The sequence below is a fragment of the Schistocerca cancellata genome, chromosome 10 (assembly GCF_023864275.1).
Source record: "Schistocerca cancellata isolate TAMUIC-IGC-003103 chromosome 10, iqSchCanc2.1, whole genome shotgun sequence".
NCBI lineage: Eukaryota > Metazoa > Arthropoda > Insecta > Orthoptera > Acrididae > Schistocerca > Schistocerca cancellata.
In genome coordinates this window covers 146,255,149-146,274,430 of record NC_064635.1, presented here as the reverse complement: position 1 = coordinate 146,274,430, position 19,282 = coordinate 146,255,149, and the positions used below count along the sequence as shown (strand labels likewise).

Below are 19,282 nucleotides of genomic sequence, written 5' to 3'. Positions count from 1 at the left end.
GTTACCTAAAGACTGCATGAATGCAGAAGCTTAATGCTCTCCATCTCCTGGTCCACACACCATGGATTGCAGATCATGCCACTCTTCTCCATCTTTACCGTCCTCTGCTATTGTCCAGACCAGATTATGGTAGTCAGGTTTATGGCTCAGTGGCTCCTTCTACTTTGTAACTACTTGACCTTGTTCACCATTGTGGGGTGCTGCGTGTGGCTATTGGTGCCTTTCGCACTAGTCCCATTGAAAGTCCCTCACAGCCCTACGGCTTTCTGGCATCTTGTGTGTGCTTTCCTTGCAAAGTTCATGGGTGCCACCATTATCTACACTGATGGTTCTAAGACAATCGATAAGGTGGGATACGCTCCTACTGGGTTAGAACACCAGTTATTGCTGGGTTCATGTAATGTGTTCACAGCAGAGCTTCTAGCCATTCACAAGGCCCTCCATTTTGCTTCTCAGGCCTCCGTCCGCAGTGTTTAAATTTGTTCAGACTCAATGAGCAGCCTGCAGGCTATCGACTGATGCTCGTCACCCTTTGATCTTTGCTATGCATGACCTTCTGTCTGACCTTGGCCATGCCACCTGTTCTGTTGTCCTTCTCTGGGTCCCAAGTCATGTGGGCATCTGAGGGAATGAACTGGCTGACTGTTTGGCTAGAGAAGCAGATACTTAACCCCTCCGTTTCCTTTCATGATTCTAGCTGCAGATATGTGGATATACATCAACTCTCTCTTTGCCCGAAAGTGGAATGACATCTTGTGTGCCACTGCTCATATTAATAAATTCTGCACTACCAAGGAGTCTACTGCAGTTTGGTGCTCTTCCTTCCATTCCTCTCGGAAGGAAACCACTGCTTTATGCCATCTATGCATTGGTCATATCGGGCTCATCCATTGTTTCCTCCTGCACAACGATCGACCCCAACAATGTGGTTGTGGAGCCAAACTGACAGTATCCCACACATTGGTGGAATGTCCCCTTCTTTCGGCCCTTTGTGCTAAGTATAGTCCTTCTGATTTATTAATTTTAATATTAGCAAATGATTCAAAGATGGTTGAAGTGGTCCTCAGTTTTCTCCTTGAAAGTGGTTTTTAATTCCAGATGTAATGTTTTACTTTTCTCTTAGAGCAGGGGCAGTTTGGTTGTAGCTGGGACCTCTCTGCATGTCTAGGACCCCATGACAACCATGGAATGACCACCCTTTTTTCCAGTTTTTAGGTTTGATCTCACCTTTTGTGCCTTTTACTGTGTGTGTGTTTTAATTTCATTATTGTATAATTTGACTCCCCTGACTGGATCTGTCCACTTTTAGCGGACACTCTTTCTTCTGTGAGTAACTTCGGAATTGCAGGACTGATGCCCTCATCGTTTGGTCCCTTAAACCCTCTCAATCGGTCAGTCTGTAGACATCCATTCCACAATGTGATTTTCATTTTAAATGCATCCACCTTTCCCATTAAATCATATGGTGATTGCTTGTCACCATTCAGCGTCTTACTGATTGAGTTCAAGTGTGTAATCAAGTCAGTTAAAAATGCAAGATCTGAGATGAAGTGCAGATCTTCTAGCGTTGGTTCTTTTTCCTTCATAAGTCTTAACTTGAAAAATCATTCCATGTGTGCCATTCGACTTACGTCTCCATACTGTTTCTGCAGTTCCATCAAAAACTTTTGAAACTGACTATGTAATAACCGATAAAACTTTGAACAACTTTCTATTCAGACCACTAGTTTCATGACATCTTCTATACGTGCGAATTTAGGACAAAGTGCTTTTTGATGTATAAAACAATGAACTCCATACAACCCAACTGTTGATTGTCGTAGTCTTTTGTGCAACAATGCTACCAGCCCATTTTGTGTCCCTCGTATTGCTGCTCCATCATTAGTAACTGAGACCAACACATTCAAATTCAGATCAATGGCATCAATTGTCTCTTTAACAGCTTTCAGCAAGTCAATCCCTCTAATTGTGTCTTTCATTGGCACCAAATCTAGCAGATCTTCCTTCACGTACAAACTACTGTTGACTCCACGATCATAAATCGCAAGTTGTGCCATGTCCAGTATGCCGATCAACATGTCCAAAGCAATCGAGAATGCAGCGAGCTTGCTGGCACTGTCAATCAAATGTTTGTAGTCATCTGCTGCCATAAAGCTGTGCAGTGAGTTATTGTATGTCACAAAATAATAATTTTGGAAAACTTTTGTACTTCCAGTGGCATTAAAAGGTCTGATGCCTCAACAATGCACCATTTGATGAACTCATGATCGCTGAAAAGTTTATTAGCTCAAGCAATTTTGACTGCTGTTTTATAGCTTGCTTTTGTAGACTGGCTGGCTGGCTACAAGTAAGATAAAATCGACCGGACTGTAAACACATTGTATTTCTACAAAAAGATATGTGCAAATACAAACTGCACAAATACATTCATTTTCATGGTTATCCACAGTGAGATTATATGAGATGATTATAAAATCTTTGTGGATTGTTTCTGCAAGTGTTTCTGTTCTACTACTACTACTACTACTACTAGTAGTAGTCTTGTTTGTGGTGCTTTTTCCATTCTACTATTGCATTGTTGCTAGTTTTAATGTTTTGTTGTGTTTGCATAAGTTATGTGTGTGTTTTCCTATCTTGTGTAACACTGTTTAGTTGAATAAAATTAAGAAAATAAAAAGTTAAGTTTGCCCTAGTATGTAAATAATTTAATTGCTTCTGTCAGCTTCTGCAGAAGTGATAGAGCTTTTAACAGTGTCCTGTTTGTTCCCCGTTATGGACTAGTCTAACATGAAGCTGTAAAAATAAGATATTTGAATTTCTGTACGTATGTGAATTCACAGCAATGTTTAAAAGTTAAAACTGTCAAGCTTCTGAACTACAGTTGTCATCAAAGTTCAGAGCATCATTACATGTACTTTAGTAAACTGTTTCTTGATATGTAACTGATTTTTTCCACAGCTGAAGACACAAGTGATGTAAAGGCTATTGTGCATGGAATACTGGGTGGAATCCCTATTCCATTCCACATACCAAATCCTGATGCTTGCCAGAACTGTGGTTTAACATGTCCTCTACATAAGGGAGGTACTTACACCTATTTCGAGAAACTGCCTATTAAGCGGACATACCCGCAGGTCAGTGACAATATAGTATGTATATTAGTGGTAATTTGTCTGTAAGTAGCGTCATATGTTACTTAAGGGAATACATTCGAGCAAGTTAACACAGATGTTTTCATGTTGAACACTTACAATCCTTCCACGTTTTTACTAGTATGACCTTTTTATATGACTATCTTTATCTCTTAGTGCTAATTTAATTTGTAAATATAGCTGCAAAAATGTTGTGACAACATGATCAGATTCTGTAGAACTACTGAACTGCAGGAACGTTGAGTACTAGGTTTCACCTGCTCTTCCAAATATGTCTGGCATTTTCTAAGGGACTAATATCAGGTGATTCAGTGGGTCAGTCGAGGTGTAAAAGGGTACCAGGGTGTTTGTCAGGAACGTGTGCATACAGCCCTGTGAACATGGCTGCCTTGTACAGAAAATGGGAATGTCCACTGCATGCCCAACATGAATTTATATAAGGAATGGCAACTTGTGGTCACAGAGAATGTTCAAATAAACATCCTGGTAGCTGTTCATGGTAACCTGAATGAGTGGTCCCAGCCGATAGTATGAAAAATACCCTCAAAGCTACACAGAACCATCTCTGCCCTGAAAAACTCTCACCACACATATTACAGGTTAAAAACTTCACTGGGTCGCCATGCATGCTGTTGTGGCGTAGCAAAACTGCCACGCCACTTTGAGGTAGCCGAAAGGCACGCGTACACCCACGCTGGCTGGCGTGAGTTCTGGAACAGGATACTTAATTAATGCTATAAGAAAAGTATGCAGCTCCTTGAATACTTAACTTTAATTCATCCTTGTGGTACATCGCTATTGACGATACAAATGAGTCTATCTCCAGATACGGTTAATTACAATCACTGTAAGGCTAATGGCGCCTTGCTAGGTCGTAGTCATGGACTTAGCTGAAGGCTATTCTAACTGTCTCTCGGCAAATGAGAGCAAGGCTTCGTCAGTGTAGTCGCTAGCAAAGTCGTCGTACAACTGGGCGAGTGCTAGTCCGTCTTTCCAGACCTGCCATGTGGTGGCGCTAGGTCTGCAAGTACTGATGGCGGCGACACGCGGGTCCGACATGTACTAATGGACCGCGGCCGATTTAAGCTACCACCTAGCAAGTGTGGTGTCTGGCGGTGACACCACATTCCTCCCCCGCAAATCGGCGAACGGTCGTGTTATAAGGCTTCCGTCCGCCGTGGGGAGGGCCCCATGTTGACGTATGCGATGAGGTGGGGAGCCTAACAACAGGCGAGGCTGTGCCACCCGCACCCGGCCATTCGGTCCGAGGGGAGCTAGGAAACGCCTGGAAACCTACTCCAGGGTGCACGTCAACATGCGGCGTATGCGCCCGTAATGAGACATGAGTGGCCGAAGGATCGACCTCCATTGCGTCGGGGTATCCGACGCGCGATGACGCCATGTGGTCCGGAGCGGGCAAGAGTTCCATGGCGGAGGACAGCTGGTCACGGGAAGCGATCGGCGGCGCGTGACCCAGGGAGGCGGATGGCGGCTGCAGCGAAGCGTCCTCTGCGGGCTGCGCCGGCGGCGGCGGCGCGACGCCATGGGGCAAAATGGAAGGCATCGTCGGTAACACCTGGGGATGAGGCGAGCCAGTAGATGGGTCCCCAGGGCGCTGACCGGACGGCTCCGTCGCTGAAAGCAGACGGGGAGCGGCAGAACCCAGGCGACGACATGCCGACGCACCTCACCAGAGGCCCCCAAAACCAAATACATCGCGCGGCCGAGGCAGCGAAGAATGCGCCCTGCGAGCCAACGCCTTGAACCGCGATAGTTGCGATATAATACAGCGTCGCCAGGAGCAAAAGCAGGAGTCTGCCGCTGCACAGGAACCTGATGCGGCGGATGCAGCAAAGACATCAAGGTTCGATGAGGACGACCGTGAAGCAACTCAGCCGGCGAGCGACCATCGCGGGGCTGAGAGCGATACGAAGACAAAAAGAGCAACAACGCGTCCTCCCGAGAATGCGACTCTTTCAACTTCAACATCTGTGACTTGAAAGTCCGGACCAAACGTTCAGCGGCACCGTTTGACTGAGGCAAAAACGGCGCGGATGTCAGATGTTGAATACCATTGGCCTTGCAGAATGACTGAAATTCTGCGGACATGAATTGTGGACCATTGTCAGAAACAATAGTCTGCGGAAGACCTTCAATGCAAAAGATAGCAGACAACGCTTGGATGGTGGCAGAGGACGTCGTGGAAGACATCCGGACAACAAAAGGAAAATTACTGAAGGAATCGACAACAACCAACCATCGAGCATTCCAGAATGGACCAGCAAAATCTATGTGTAAGCGTTGCCAAGGGGAAGCGGCTTTCGGCCAAGCAAAGAATTTCCGCGGCGGTGCGGATTGTTGTTCGGCACACGCCATGCAAGAAGAGCACATATTCGTAATCGCAGCATCGATTCCGAACCAAGGACAGTGCTGACGAGCAAGTTGTTTCGTACGCACTATACCCCAATGTCCTTGGTGGAGAAGCTTTAAGACAGATGACTGTAGCGAACGTGGGACCACGACCCTAGACTGATCATTATCAGAACGCAACAACAAAACACCACGTCGTACAAAAAGTCTCTCCTTGTGAGCAAAAAATCGGCGAACCATCGGATCCTCGATCCGTGACTTCGACAAGGGCCATTGCGTAGTAACAAAACGCAAAACGGTAGCAAGGACAGGGTCTGCAGCTGTGGCTGTAGCTACACGACGAAAATCAACCGGAAACGATTCGACCACGTCATCAGTGTCCGCATCAATGAACATGCAAGCAAGTTCGGAAGAATCGAATGCTTTATCCTCGGCAACAGGCAAACGGGACAACGCATCTGCGTTTCCGTGCTTAGCAGTGGACCGATACAAGATATCGTAGCGGTACTGCGAGAGGAAAATAGACCAGCGAATGAATTTCTGCGCGGTACGCGGAGGTACAGGCTTGTTCGGATGAAAAAGCGATGTCAAAGGTTTGTGGTCTGTAATGATGGTAAAGTGACGACCATACAAGAAATCGTGAAACTTTGTAACACCAAACACGAGAGCCAAAGCTTCTTTCTCTATCTGGGAATAAGTTCTTTGCGCTGACGAGAGCAATTTGGACGCAAAGGCAATAGGGCGATCATGCGAACCATCTTTGTGCGCAAGCACAGCACCGATCCCGAAATCCGATGCATCTACCATCAACAAAAGGGGTTTCTGGGGATCGAATGGCGTAAGGCAAGTATTTGAAAGCAACGCCGATTTCAATTGGCGAAAGGCGCGTTCGCATTCCGTCGACCAGACGAACGGAACACCTTTACGGCGTAAGCGATGAAGCGGAGCTGAAATGGAAGAGGCATTGCGCAGAAAGCGATGATAATAATTAATTTTTCCCAACACACTCTGTAGCTGCTTCAAAGTTTGTGGTGCAGGCAAGTCCTGTATGGCACTGAGGTGCTCTGGACTCGGATGGATGCCTTGGGCATTTATGACATGTCCCAGATACGGCAAGTCACGAGCAAAAAACACACATTTGTCCTTCCACAAGCGAAGACCATTCTGTCGCAAGACCTGAAATAGTGTTCTGAGATTTTGTAAATGTTCTGCTTCTGTCTTTCCTGAGATCACTATATCGTCCAGATAGTTAGCTGCAGTAGGGACCGACGCACAAATAGTTTGTAAATATTGCTGAAACAATGCAGGGGCGGAGGCACACCCGAATGGCAGTCTTTTGAATCTGTATAGTCCAAGATGCGTGTTAACCACCAATACGCGCTGGGATTCTTCGTCCACCGGTATTTGCAAGTACGCATCGGCTAGGTCCAACTTTGAAAAATATTTTCCCGGGCACAGTTTGTCAAAAAGATCTTCCGGGCGGGGCAAAGGAAAAGTAGCAGTCACTAGTTGTGGATTCACTGTTGCCTTGAAGTCCACGCAAAGTCTCAATTTTCCGGAAGGTTTTTGCAAAATGACTAAGGGTGAGGCCCAAAGAGAAGCCTGCACACGTTCAATGACACCTTGCGATTCTAAATCTTTTAATGTTCTTGCGACCTCATCACGCAATGCGTGGGGAACATTGCGCGCTCTGAAAAATTTCGGTTGCGCGTTGACTTTTAGTTCCAAATGTGCTTCATAGTTCTTAGCGCAACCAAGGCCCGGTGCAAAAATGTCTGCAAATTCCTCACATAGACTAGAAACACTGGCTGAAGGCACAGTCTGGTTCACTGATAGGACCTGATTCACTATAGACAAGTTAAACAATTGAAATAAATCTAGACCAAACAAGTTCACTGCAGCAGAAGAACGAAGAACGTAAAACGACACAAGTTTTGTTTGTCCCTTGTATGTTGCAAGAAGGCTGCACTGTCCTAACACAGGGATATGCTGTCCTGAATAACTAGTGAGCTGAACTTTTGCGGCACGCAACGGCGGTGCGCCCAGTTGTTTGTACGTGGCGTGATTGAGCAATGAAACTGCAGCTCCGGTATCGAGCTGGAATGGTATCACTTGTCCGGCAAAGTCCAAATCTACAAAAAGTTTATTGTCCTGCTGACGACAAGAGCGACTGTTTTGTGCAACGTGAACAGACACTGGTACAGAATCACTTGCGACGTGACGGGATTGCCGTCGACGTCGACGCACACTTTTTGTGGGACGAACAGTGTCACTGTTAGAAAGAGTAACACTGGGCGGAGTGGCATTAACTACGTGAATGTCCATGGGCGAAGGTTCCCGAGCCTGAGTGTCCGTGGTTCGATTCCGGCGCGAAGCAAAGGGCCTGGAACGGTTGTGATTGTCTGATCTGAGCTTTTTCTGGCAAACACTTTGAACATGTCCTTTCTTGTGACAGTAAAAGCAAATAGCTTGGCGTGACGGGCAATTTTCACGCGAATGTCTAGTAGCACACCGCGGGCATGATTTCACTGCATTTGTGGGCTGGCGAGGCACACCTGGTTTAGAGCGCGGCGTCAGCTGCGTCGAAGTGCGCGAGGGCCGGTTACCGGGCCGCGCAGCGCGTCCAGCGGGCCGGTTAATGTTACACACTGCTGGCGAAGCTTCAAAAGATTCCTGAGCACAGTCAAGTGTGTCTTGCCTATCCAATATGTCTATCACTTGTTGAAGGGAGGGATTAACTAGTTTCAAAATCTGTTCCCTTATGCGAACATCAGAAACGTTCTGTGCTATTGCATCACGCACCATTGTATCTGAATAAGGAAGGCCACAGTCACACTGAAATGCACAATCCCTAGTAAGGCCTTGCAAAGTTGCAACCCACTCCCTATTAGTTTGACCGGCCGTACGTTTCGTACGAAAGAACGTATACCGTTTTGCAACCACATTAACTGTTTCTTTGAAATAGGCATCTAAAACCGACACAATTTCTTCGTAGGACAGAGTTGCTACGTCGCGTCGGGGAAACAATTTCACTATCACACGGTACGTTTGCACGCCGACACAAGACAATAAGTGAGGCTGCCGCTCGTTACCTTGAATTCTGTAGGCGGCGAGATGGAATCCAAACTGGCGTGACCATTCTGGCCAGCTCTCCTGAGTTTGGTCAAACTGGCGAAACTGCGGTGCAACTGCATGTTGTGGCTGCGGTAGCGATGAAGCGGCGGTGGCCGCATCGTTTTGCAGCGCACGTTGACCCTGGACGAGCTGTCCAAGGGCATCCAATAACGCCTGCGTCTGCTGATTCTGCAAGCGATAAAATTCGGACAGTACATCTGGAGATTGTGGCGAAGCCATGACACAAGCAAATCAAATCAGAGCAAGTTACTATCAAAAGGACTGCAACGTGGGCGCGTCACTTTTCCTCGTCGCCAATCTGTTGTGGCGTAGCAAAACTGCCACGCCACTTTGAGGTAGCCGAAAGGCACGCGTACACCCACGCTGGCTGGCGTGAGTTCTGGAACAGGATACTTAATTAATGCTATAAGAAAAGTATGCAGCTCCTTGAATACTTAACTTTAATTCATCCTTGTGGTACATCGCTATTGACGATACAAATGAGTCTATCTCCAGATACGGTTAATTACAATCACTGTAAGGCTAATGGCACCTTGCTAGGTCGTAGTCATGGACTTAGCTGAAGGCTATTCTAACTGTCTCTCGGCAAATGAGAGCAAGGCTTCGTCAGTGTAGTCGCTAGCAAAGTCGTCGTACAACTGGGCGAGTGCTAGTCCGTCTTTCCAGACCTGCCATGTGGTGGCGCTAGGTCTGCAAGTACTGATGGCGGCGACACGCGGGTCCGACATGTACTAATGGACCGCGGCCGATTTAAGCTACCACCTAGCAAGTGTGGTGTCTGGCGGTGACACCACACATGCGATGCATTGAATAATTTGAAAAGAGGGAAATTTGTAAATTGAGACACACACTACTTGCCCCCGCCCCCCTCCCCCACCCGCCCCCATTCACAGTCCAGTTTCTGTATTGTTCTGCTCATTGAAGACATCCAGCTTTTCGGGTTGCTCTTAACAATGGATTTTCCCAAGGTACCAGACTCCAGATGTCTATTGCATGCAGTTCCCTCCACAATTTTTGCTTGGAAACTGGTTGAGATGGACTTGCATTCACTGTCAGCAGCCGTTCTTGTTGAATTTGAAACTTAGAGACTGTGTGAACTCGTTTCTAGCCCCTGTTAGTTAGGATCTTTTCTTGGCCACTGTTCTTACACGGGTGAGAATGGTGTACCATTCCTTGAACAGTCGGCAGTTATACACAAACTATTTGGGCAACTTCCTTCGTGGTGTGGTGCTCATGTTCATTCTGTCGTGTCTTCATGTTGACCTGTCTTACTGCACTCGTGCCATACAGCCTGCTGGTACATACATACATACATACATACGTACATACATACACACATACTGCTTCACTGCTATGATTTATGTCAGCAGTGCAGAGTCACATTATTACATTGTACCAGGTCTGCAATCTCTACAGTGCTTCAAATTGATCAATGTACTCTTTTAAGGAAATGGCTGATATTTTGCCCCATGTGCTTTTATAGTTTAGTGAAATTTACTGAATTGTCATTTTCAAAGGCTGTGTTAATTCCCACAGATGTTGGATATATTGACTGGATTTTAATTTCTTGTAGCTCTTGGCATTTCAAAATGTGATGCTTCCAGGACTTGGCAATTAGTTCTGTGCTCCAGTTTTGCCAAACATTTGTACATTCCTAACTGAAATAATGACATGTATGAGTCAGCCAGATGACGATGTTCAAAAATGTTAAATGTTGTCTGCCATAATGGAATTAGGCTGGTCACAGGGCATTTATGACCAGCCACTCTGTCAGGCACTTCAGGGTGAGTTGTAGAGTAGTCATGTAGATGCAGAAACCTGAGTACAGATATATCAACAAAAGGGGAGTACAGAAGTTCCTATGTAACAATCCCCCTACGGCTAGTTACCTTGCTGTCAGGTCAATGTTGTGCAACTCTGGGAGTGGCTGGTGGTGGGGGACCATATGAAGTGGTCAGTAAAAGAAACTGTTTGGCTGTGTCAAATTTTGTACCTGCAACACCATCATCATTCAGAATAGAGCATTGCCATTTAACAAAGGTTTATGTACTCCAGCAGTAGGACCCTTCACTTTGCTTATTTACCCTGTATATTACAATGTAATGGAGTGTTTTAAAAGTGAATTAAAATCAGTCTTGGCTCCAGTAAAATGTTTATTGGCAATGGTAACTGGTTTTGATCAAAATGTGTCAATATTCAGGCATATTACACCATGATGGCAGGCGGTGGCAAGGAATGGAGCAGATATTGTGGATCCACGAACATCAACTGACTTTTGTTGATCCATGGTATTGGCTCCATTCACTGCCTGCCTTCATGGTGTAATGTGATTTGAATGTGGTCACATGTTTAATCAATAGTACCAATATTCTCCATGAGAAATGTTCTCAAAAATAATTAATAGACAGTATTTTATAATCTATAAGATGGGGAAAAAGAAAGTTTAAGTGGACATCTGCCCTCTATTTTAACTGATGAGACTAGTGTGGAAAAACTTCAAAATATATTGCTGATTTTTAATCTATGCTGTTTCTAGTGTGTCTGAGAGGGACTGGCACATCTTTATGACATCACCCACCCATGTTTGTCTACTGTACATAAAGTCCCTTGTACTGAGTATGATGAAGTTTTGGGCCTGACAGTTTACATTATCTAAAATTGGATGGATGGATGGATGGATGGATGGATGGATGGATTGATTGATTTTAAGAAATGTTTTATACTACAAGATATTTTATTCTTTGTTGTTTTTAAGCACACACGTAAGATTTGAGAAAGGGTATTACAAATCTTGATATAGTATGTTCATGTTAACACTGTTTAACACTATCACCATTTACATAATTTTTGAAACCCAGAGTTTTTTTTTTATTTTATTTTTATTTACTTTTTTTGGGGGGGAGGGGGGCGGCAATACAGATAAATGTGTAGCGTTTTGCTGCCCCACTTCACCAACACCATGTTCTTATTACTGGTTTGTTCACTTTGTGAAATCATTTTCGCAGGTATCTGTTGAGGTGAAATGGCAGCTTGAGGACAGTAATGGCAAAGTAATCTGCTGTGCCCTGATCCCCAGTAGGATTAAGTGAGGCTACATGTGGTTACAGTGGCTAAAATTTGGCTGTGATGTTCATCCAAGCTCACAGGGAAGATAAATTCTTTAGGACACCTGTCATCATTATTCCCGTTACCCTCCTTCATTAAGCAGACGTATGTGTTGAGACGACGATGATGACAATGATGGTAACCTGTTTTTTCCCCCCTAAAATCTTTTGTATGAACATACTGTAGTTAATGCCACAATTGCCCTGTGACAGGAGGAGTAAACTGGAATTTTATCGGTCATACAATGATTTTATTCAGATTAATATATTTTTTGTATAATTCCTCTTAATATAGTTTGGAAATAAAATGTTTTAGCCTGAAAGTCTGTGATTTATCAAATTTCTTATTGTGTCAGTGATGATGATTCTTGTTGTCTGTACATGTATAAACAAACTTTATAATATTGATATTCCACATGTTAAAGTGTACATTTTAGAAAACTATTTTTCTTGTAAATGAGAATAAATGTAATGTTTCTCAAAATTGTATAGCATTTGAAATGTAGAAAATTTCCTCTACACTAACCTTTGACACAAGATGCAACTGACCAGAGCAAGCAACATAACTGCTCTCTGTGATAAGGGCTACATTTCTGTACTTGGGTGCAACTATCTAGGTTTACCAGCTCTCATTTTAGTGGGCTCTAAATGCAGAAGTTGCCACATAAACACAATACAGCACACATGTTGTATATGAGATTTAACGTGTGGAGGTTTATCATTTATTCTACACATTAGTGAAGCAGCCCTCAAGAGTGTTGTACAAAGAAAAAAAAAGTTTTTACTTAGCTGATAACAGTAGCCATACGTTTGTAAGGATAAGTAGTGTGACCTTTGCTTCCTCTGGCCCTTGAACCGAGTTATCCTTCAGCTTTTAGGGGGAGATACAGTTTTATGTGGACTCAAAACCACTGTGTGTCTCGGCATTTTCGTATTAACAAATCATTGGTGGAAGTGAAAAAGTAGTTCAGGGACAGAAAAATCTTAGGACTGAGTGGTGACTGAACTGCAGTCCTCAGAATCAGTCGCTTGACATTTAGCCATCTGGCTCCTCATTGTTGATCTGCATGGTAACTAGTTCTGTTAGGAAACTCCACAGTGGAATGGAAGCTTTTGATACTATTAGGACCCACAAACTACTATTAAACAGTTTTATCATTGCTAGAAAACTTTGTAAAAGTTTGAAGATGAACATTTCTGCTAATGATTGCTAACAAATGTCAAATAACCCGTATTCAAAAGTTACATAAAGAATTTTTACCCACACCTCATCAAATGTTTTACAGTTACAGGCAAGTTCTTGAAATTGTATGTTTCTGAAGAGTGAACACTCTTTTGGGCCAGTGTGAGATCCTTTAAAGTATTCTTAATATTGAATTTGCGAACTGAGCTTCTGTTGAATATCTTTCTTCTTTGGTATATCTGTCTTAACAAGAAGTATCAACTGGGTGCTGTATGCTTTCCTTTGTACTGTGCTGGTTCTGGTAATCTGTTCCAGCCCGCCCCCCCCCCCCCCCCCCCTGCTCTCTCTCTCTCTCTCTCTCTCTCTCTCTCTCTCTCTTCCTTGCAATCATTCCTTTGATGTGTCTTCATTGTGGATAATTTCTGTGCAGTATATGTCCCAGCCGAGACATTTTCTTCATTCTTACTGTTTCTGGCAGTTTCCATTCCTCTTCTATTACAAGGGGAGGAGTGCTTGACCTCAAATTTCCAGAACCACACAAAAATGTGCTTATGATATAAATTTCTTATTCTAAAAACAGTTGTGAACAAAATTGCACATTTTGCCATGAGAGACATTAGAATGAACGTGAAGAAACAAAATATCAGTGTAATAGGACAGCTTGTGGTTTTTATGTGTAATACCTGTAGAGACTGAGCATTAGGTGAAGCGGTTTCCTTCTTTCGGTTAACAGTCTTCAACTGCCAAACAAATATCAGTCAAATCCTTGCTATCATGTTTACTAAGTTCGTTAAATAGCTCCTGGTCACACGTACGAAATCATTTGGGCCCTCTGAACTATTGCAGACATAACTTTGTAAAGAAACCGTTGCACACAACACACTGAGTAACATGGGCAGCAAAATGGCTTATTACAAATCCACGTGCTTCCTACAGAACAATCAACCAGGACAAATGTGGAGTAGGATGTGCAGGCTGTCAGACTATCACTTTCGTTTATGAACAGGTATCGGTGGCTGTTGTATGACTGAACTCGTAGTGAGGGCACAGGTTCATTGGTCCATCAAATGGTATGTGTCATGCTTAAAGGGTTAAGATTTCTACTGCCTCTGCTTGTGCATTTTAATCACATTTGGCTTATATTTTCCACAGAATGTAAATATTCTTTCACTTGTCAAAGAGAAAGTTAAAGTGTAGGAATTCTACGTATGTCTAGTAACCCTAAGTGTGAACGGAATTCACTCAGTGTGTTAAAGATCATTGGAAAGTAAGGGATTGTGCCAAAATGTAGGAAACTGGACTCTGGAGGACATCTGTAAATTTGCCTTGTACTATTTAAATTTGCCTTGTACTATTTGTTTTATGTGATACATAAATTGCAAATTACCTGTGTGTTTACATTATCTGTATTATTTTTTAAAAAAAAGCTTTGCCACTCTTTACATGAGAAGATTGTAGCTTCCACCCCTTTAGAAATATAAAACTTAACTGCGGTTCAGGCTAGTCAACGATCAAGAAGACATAGTATGGCTCTACATTCTTAGGAGGGGGTTGTACACAGCTATGCATATGTCCTAATAACAGCACCAGCTCGCTAAAATAGGTTGCAGCAGGTAAGAACCAACAACACATACAAGGCTAAACATACATAAAAAAATAAAAATTATAAAGTAAATGATAAACTGGTGGAAACAAATAAGTAAATACAAGAGGCCTACACAATGGCAAAGCTACATTAAAATGCAAAAGATACAATGGCCATGCATCAAGTAACTAAAAAGTTACACTGTGAAGTGGAGGCAATAGAATTGTGGCTGGGTGCAGTTACGATAGTGTGAATAGTGAATAAGTCTTGACAGAGTCCCCAACTAAATATGCCACTACGAAAGCATAACCAATAACAACAAAGTCTTGGCTATACAATAAAGTTCATTAGTGATGCTGCTTCACTGCATGCAGTACTTCATCAAGAAATACAACTGCCACTTAAACAAATTTACAGCCCTTGAAAGTAGTGTGAAAATTTAAGTCTACATATGCTGCTCTTAAATTCTAACACCTCTGTGGCTGACTTGATATCCAGTTCAACTTCTACTGGAGGCTGCCAACCACTCCAAATTCTCACCCAACACCACTGAGTGCTTGCCAAAACACACAAAGATTGTTCAAATGATGTTTACTACAATAAGTTCTACACAATGTGTCAATTTCTCTCAGATGGAGGGTGTTAGACAGAAATTAGTGTGTGACTGACTTCTTCTCTCTTAAAAAAAAAGAAAAAAAAAATTCAGGTTTTTAGGTGAATTGTGTTCCACTGTCAGACAGGATTGTCTTAGGTACACCAACATTTGGAAAATAGTCTCCCACAATTTTTGAAATACTGATCTTACTTGATGCCTTCTTGATTGAGAACAGCTTTACAAACTTTGAAAATAAATGTACAACATACATAAATGTAACAGAAGCTGCCTCTAGTTTTTGCTCATAGTCCTTGGATATCCACTGCTACAAGATCCATTTGTTTATTTGGTATGATGTTCTGCACGAGCACTCTGCATGTTGCATTACCAATTTTAACACTCTGGCACCTATCACCAGTTGCAAATTTTTCCTTGCCCTTCTCACAAATTATGAAAATACGCATATTCCTGACTCCTTTGAATGCATTTTAAAGCCCCACAATCACTGGGTCTTTCATGTACGTAGTAAAAACTTCTAGATATTGATGAGACCAACATAATTTCAGATTGTCACTATCGACACTAGTTCTTCCAAGAAGAATTCATTTGTACACTTCGTTGTACTGATCGACCTTTTCCTCTCCCTTTGTTCCTGTGTTGTTTTTACTAATTTCCAATAATGGTAATAGCTCTGATTTCTCCTTATGTCATTTCTGTAAAGCCTTTCAAGTACACCATTTTGAATTCCTTTTCACAGTCCACACTACTATTTTCTAATTCACCACTACAGGTTTCATGTATTTAATAGCATAGTCAAATTGTTCAAGGGATAATGCCCACTACTCTGGTAGAGTTTACACCCTTGTGGGTGAATCAGTGCTTTGTGATCTGAATAAACTATGACTTTGTTACCAAATAAATAGGTCTTAAAGCTGTTGAAAGTCCACTACATAGCTAAGAATTCTTTTCTGGAATAAGATAACTTTTTTCTTGTTACTGTGAAGTTCTGCCGACAAAAGCAATGTATCTTTGTTCGAGGTAACCATCAACTATTTTTTCCTGAAGTAAATTAGCTCCCACCTGGGTGTCATTGCCATCCATCATAATGCAAAAAGAAACTGACAAATCTGGTTTGCATAAAATTCAGCTTTCAAACCCAAATGGAATTTTTCTTTAATAAATTACACTACTGGCCATTAAAATTGCTACACCATGAAGATGAGGTGTTACAGACGTGAAATTTAACTGACAGGAAGATGATGATGTGATATGAAAATGATTAGCGTTTCAGAGCATTCACACAAGGTTGGCGCCATGAGGAAAGTTTCAAACAGATTTCTCATACACAAACAGCAGTTGACCGGCGTTCCTTGGTGAAATGTTGTTGTGATGCCTCATGTAAGGAGGAGAAATGCGTACCATCACGTTTCCAACTTTGATAAAGGTCGGATTGTAGCCTATCGCAGTTACGGTTTATTGAATCGCGACATTGCTGCTCGCGTTGGTCGAGATCCAATGATCATTAGAAGAATATGGAATCGGTGTGTTCAGGAGGGCAATACGGAATGTTGTACTGGATTCCAACGGCTTCGTATCACTAGCGGTCGAGATGATGGGCATCTTATCCACATGGCTGTAACGGATCATGCTGCCACATCTCGATCCGTGAGTCAACAGATGGGGACGATTGCAAGACAACAACCATCTGCACGAACAGTTCGATGACGTTTGCAGCAGCATGGACTATCAGCTCGGAAACCATGGCTGCAATTACCCTTGACGCTGCATCACAGACAGGTGCGCCTGCAATGGTGTATTTAACGATGAACCTGGGTGCACGAATGGCAAAACGTCATTTTTTCGGATGAATCCAAGTTCTGTTTACAGCATCATGATGGTTGCACATCGCTGTGAACGCACATTGGAAGTGTGTATTCGTCATTGCCATACTGGCGTATCACCCGCTGTGATGGTATAGGGTACCATTGGTTACATGTCTCGGTCACCTCTTGTTTGCATTGATGGCACTTTGAACAGTGGACATTACAATTCAGATGTGTTACGACCCGTGCCTCCACCCTTCGTTCAATCCCTGCATTTCAGCAGCGTAATGCACGACCACATGTTGGAGGTCCTGTTCGGTCCTTTCTGGATACAGAAAATGTTCGACTGCTGCGCTGGCCAGCACATTCTCCAGATCTCTCACGAATTGAAAATGTCTGGTCAATGGTGGCTGAGCAACTGGCTCATCACAATACGTCAGTCACTACTCTTGATGAACTGTGGTTTCAACTCTATCTTTCATACATGTTATTGATGTTCTTGAACTAAAAGCTTTCATGGGCTTGCTTGTATTCACAGCAATCTTCAAATTTGACAATGAATCCGTAGATAATTTTTTCTCAGTGCAGGGAAGCAGACACCCTGAGGTGCCAAGGAAACTGGTAGAGGCATGCATATTCAAATACAGAGATATGTAAACAGGCAGAATACCACGCTGTGATCAGCAACGCCTATGTAAGACGACAGGTGTCTGGTGCAGTTGTTAGATCGGTTAGTGCTGCCACAATAGCAGGTTATCATGATTTAAGTGAGTTTGAACATGGTATTATAGATGACGCATGAGGAATGGGACACAGGATCTCCGAGGCAGCGATGAAGTAGGAATTTTCCTGTACGGCCATTTGATGAGTGTACCATGAATACCAGGAATCTGGTAAAACAGCAAATCTCCGACTTTGCTGCAACCGGAAAAAAATCCTGCAAGAACGGGACTGATGACAACTGAAGAGCATCGATCAGCATGACAGAAGCTCAACCCTTCCGTAAATTGCTGCAGATTTCAATGCTAGGCCATCAACAAGTGTCAACATGCAAACTATTCGACGAAACGTCATCGATATGGGCTTTCAAAGCTGAAGGACCCTCGTGTACCCTTGATGACTGCATGGCACAAAGCTCTTCACCTCGCCTGGGCCCATCAACACCAACAGTCGACTTTTAATGACTGGAAACATGTTGCCTGGCCAGACAAGTCTCATTTCACATTGTAAAGCGGATGGCTGTGTATGGGCATGGAGACATCATGAGTCCATGGACCCTGCATGTCAGCTGGGGACTGTTCAAGCTGGTGGAGGCTTGGGGTGTGTGCAGTTGGAGTGATATGGGACTCCTGATATGGCTAGATATGAATCTGACAGGTTACATGTACTTAATGATCCTGTATGGTCACCTGTATCCATTGTGCACTCCAACGGACTTAGGCAATTCCAGCAGGACAATGCGACAACTGACACATCCAGAATTGCTACAGAGTGGCTCCCGGAACACTCTTCTGAGTTTAAAACATCCGCGGGCCACCAAACTCCCCAGACATGAACATTATTGAGCATATCTGGCATACCTTGCAATGTGCTGTTCAGAAGAGATCTCTACTCCCTCATACTCTTACGGATTTATGGACAGCCCTGTAGGATTCATGGTGTCAATTCCCTCCAGCACTACTTCAGACAGTAGTTAAGTGCATGCCACGTTGTGTTGTGGCACTTCTGCATGCTTGCGGGGCCCTACACAATATTAGGCAGGTGGATCAGTTTCTTTGGCTCTTCAGTGTAATATCTTTTAGCAGTACTATGACTTCGGGATGATTTTTGTTTCTGTTGACAGCTCTTTGATTTGATAATCCAGGTGACTGTGAAGAAAATAAAATGGGAGACGCAAATGATGCAGGGTCAAATATTTTAACATATTTATTGGTAACTGTCAGCAGTGTTACTCTCAAGGCTGCATTGTATATGTTGATAAAGTGCTTTGCTTTCCGCATCAAGATTTTGGATTGCCACTGAAACCAGTGAAGTATTTATGTATTAGACTTCAGGACCCATCACTTGTGTAACATCTTCATTTATTCATGGAAAGGCAGTGATGGACAAAATCTCTATGGAGGAGAAGAATGCAGAATGTGTGTACCCCACACAATGTGCACTGAAGCTTACCAGAACAGTCCAAAAGACATGCCAAAATATCACAGAAAACAACTGGTTTACCACTGTTGAACTTGCCAAGAAGCTTTTGAAAACAGAACTCATGTTTGTCGGAACTATGAAAGAAAATAAAAGAAGAGCTCTCATCACAGTTGCATGTAAGTAAGAAACACAC

At 43.2% G+C, this 19,282-nt stretch overlaps 1 protein-coding gene across 1 annotated transcript in view; it reads left to right on the top strand.

The window, feature by feature from the left end:
• The window catches only part of LOC126106403 (NPC intracellular cholesterol transporter 2 homolog a-like), a 33,896-nt gene extending 21,651 nt beyond the window's left edge, over positions 1-12,245 (top strand). The window contains exons 3-4 of the mRNA XM_049912673.1: positions 2,959-3,134; positions 11,663-12,245. Coding sequence (XP_049768630.1) covers positions 2,959-3,134; positions 11,663-11,746 — 260 coding nt within the window. The 3' untranslated portion in view covers positions 11,747-12,245. The remainder of the gene's footprint in view (positions 1-2,958; positions 3,135-11,662) is intronic.
• The last annotated feature ends 7,037 nt before the right edge of the window (positions 12,246-19,282 follow it).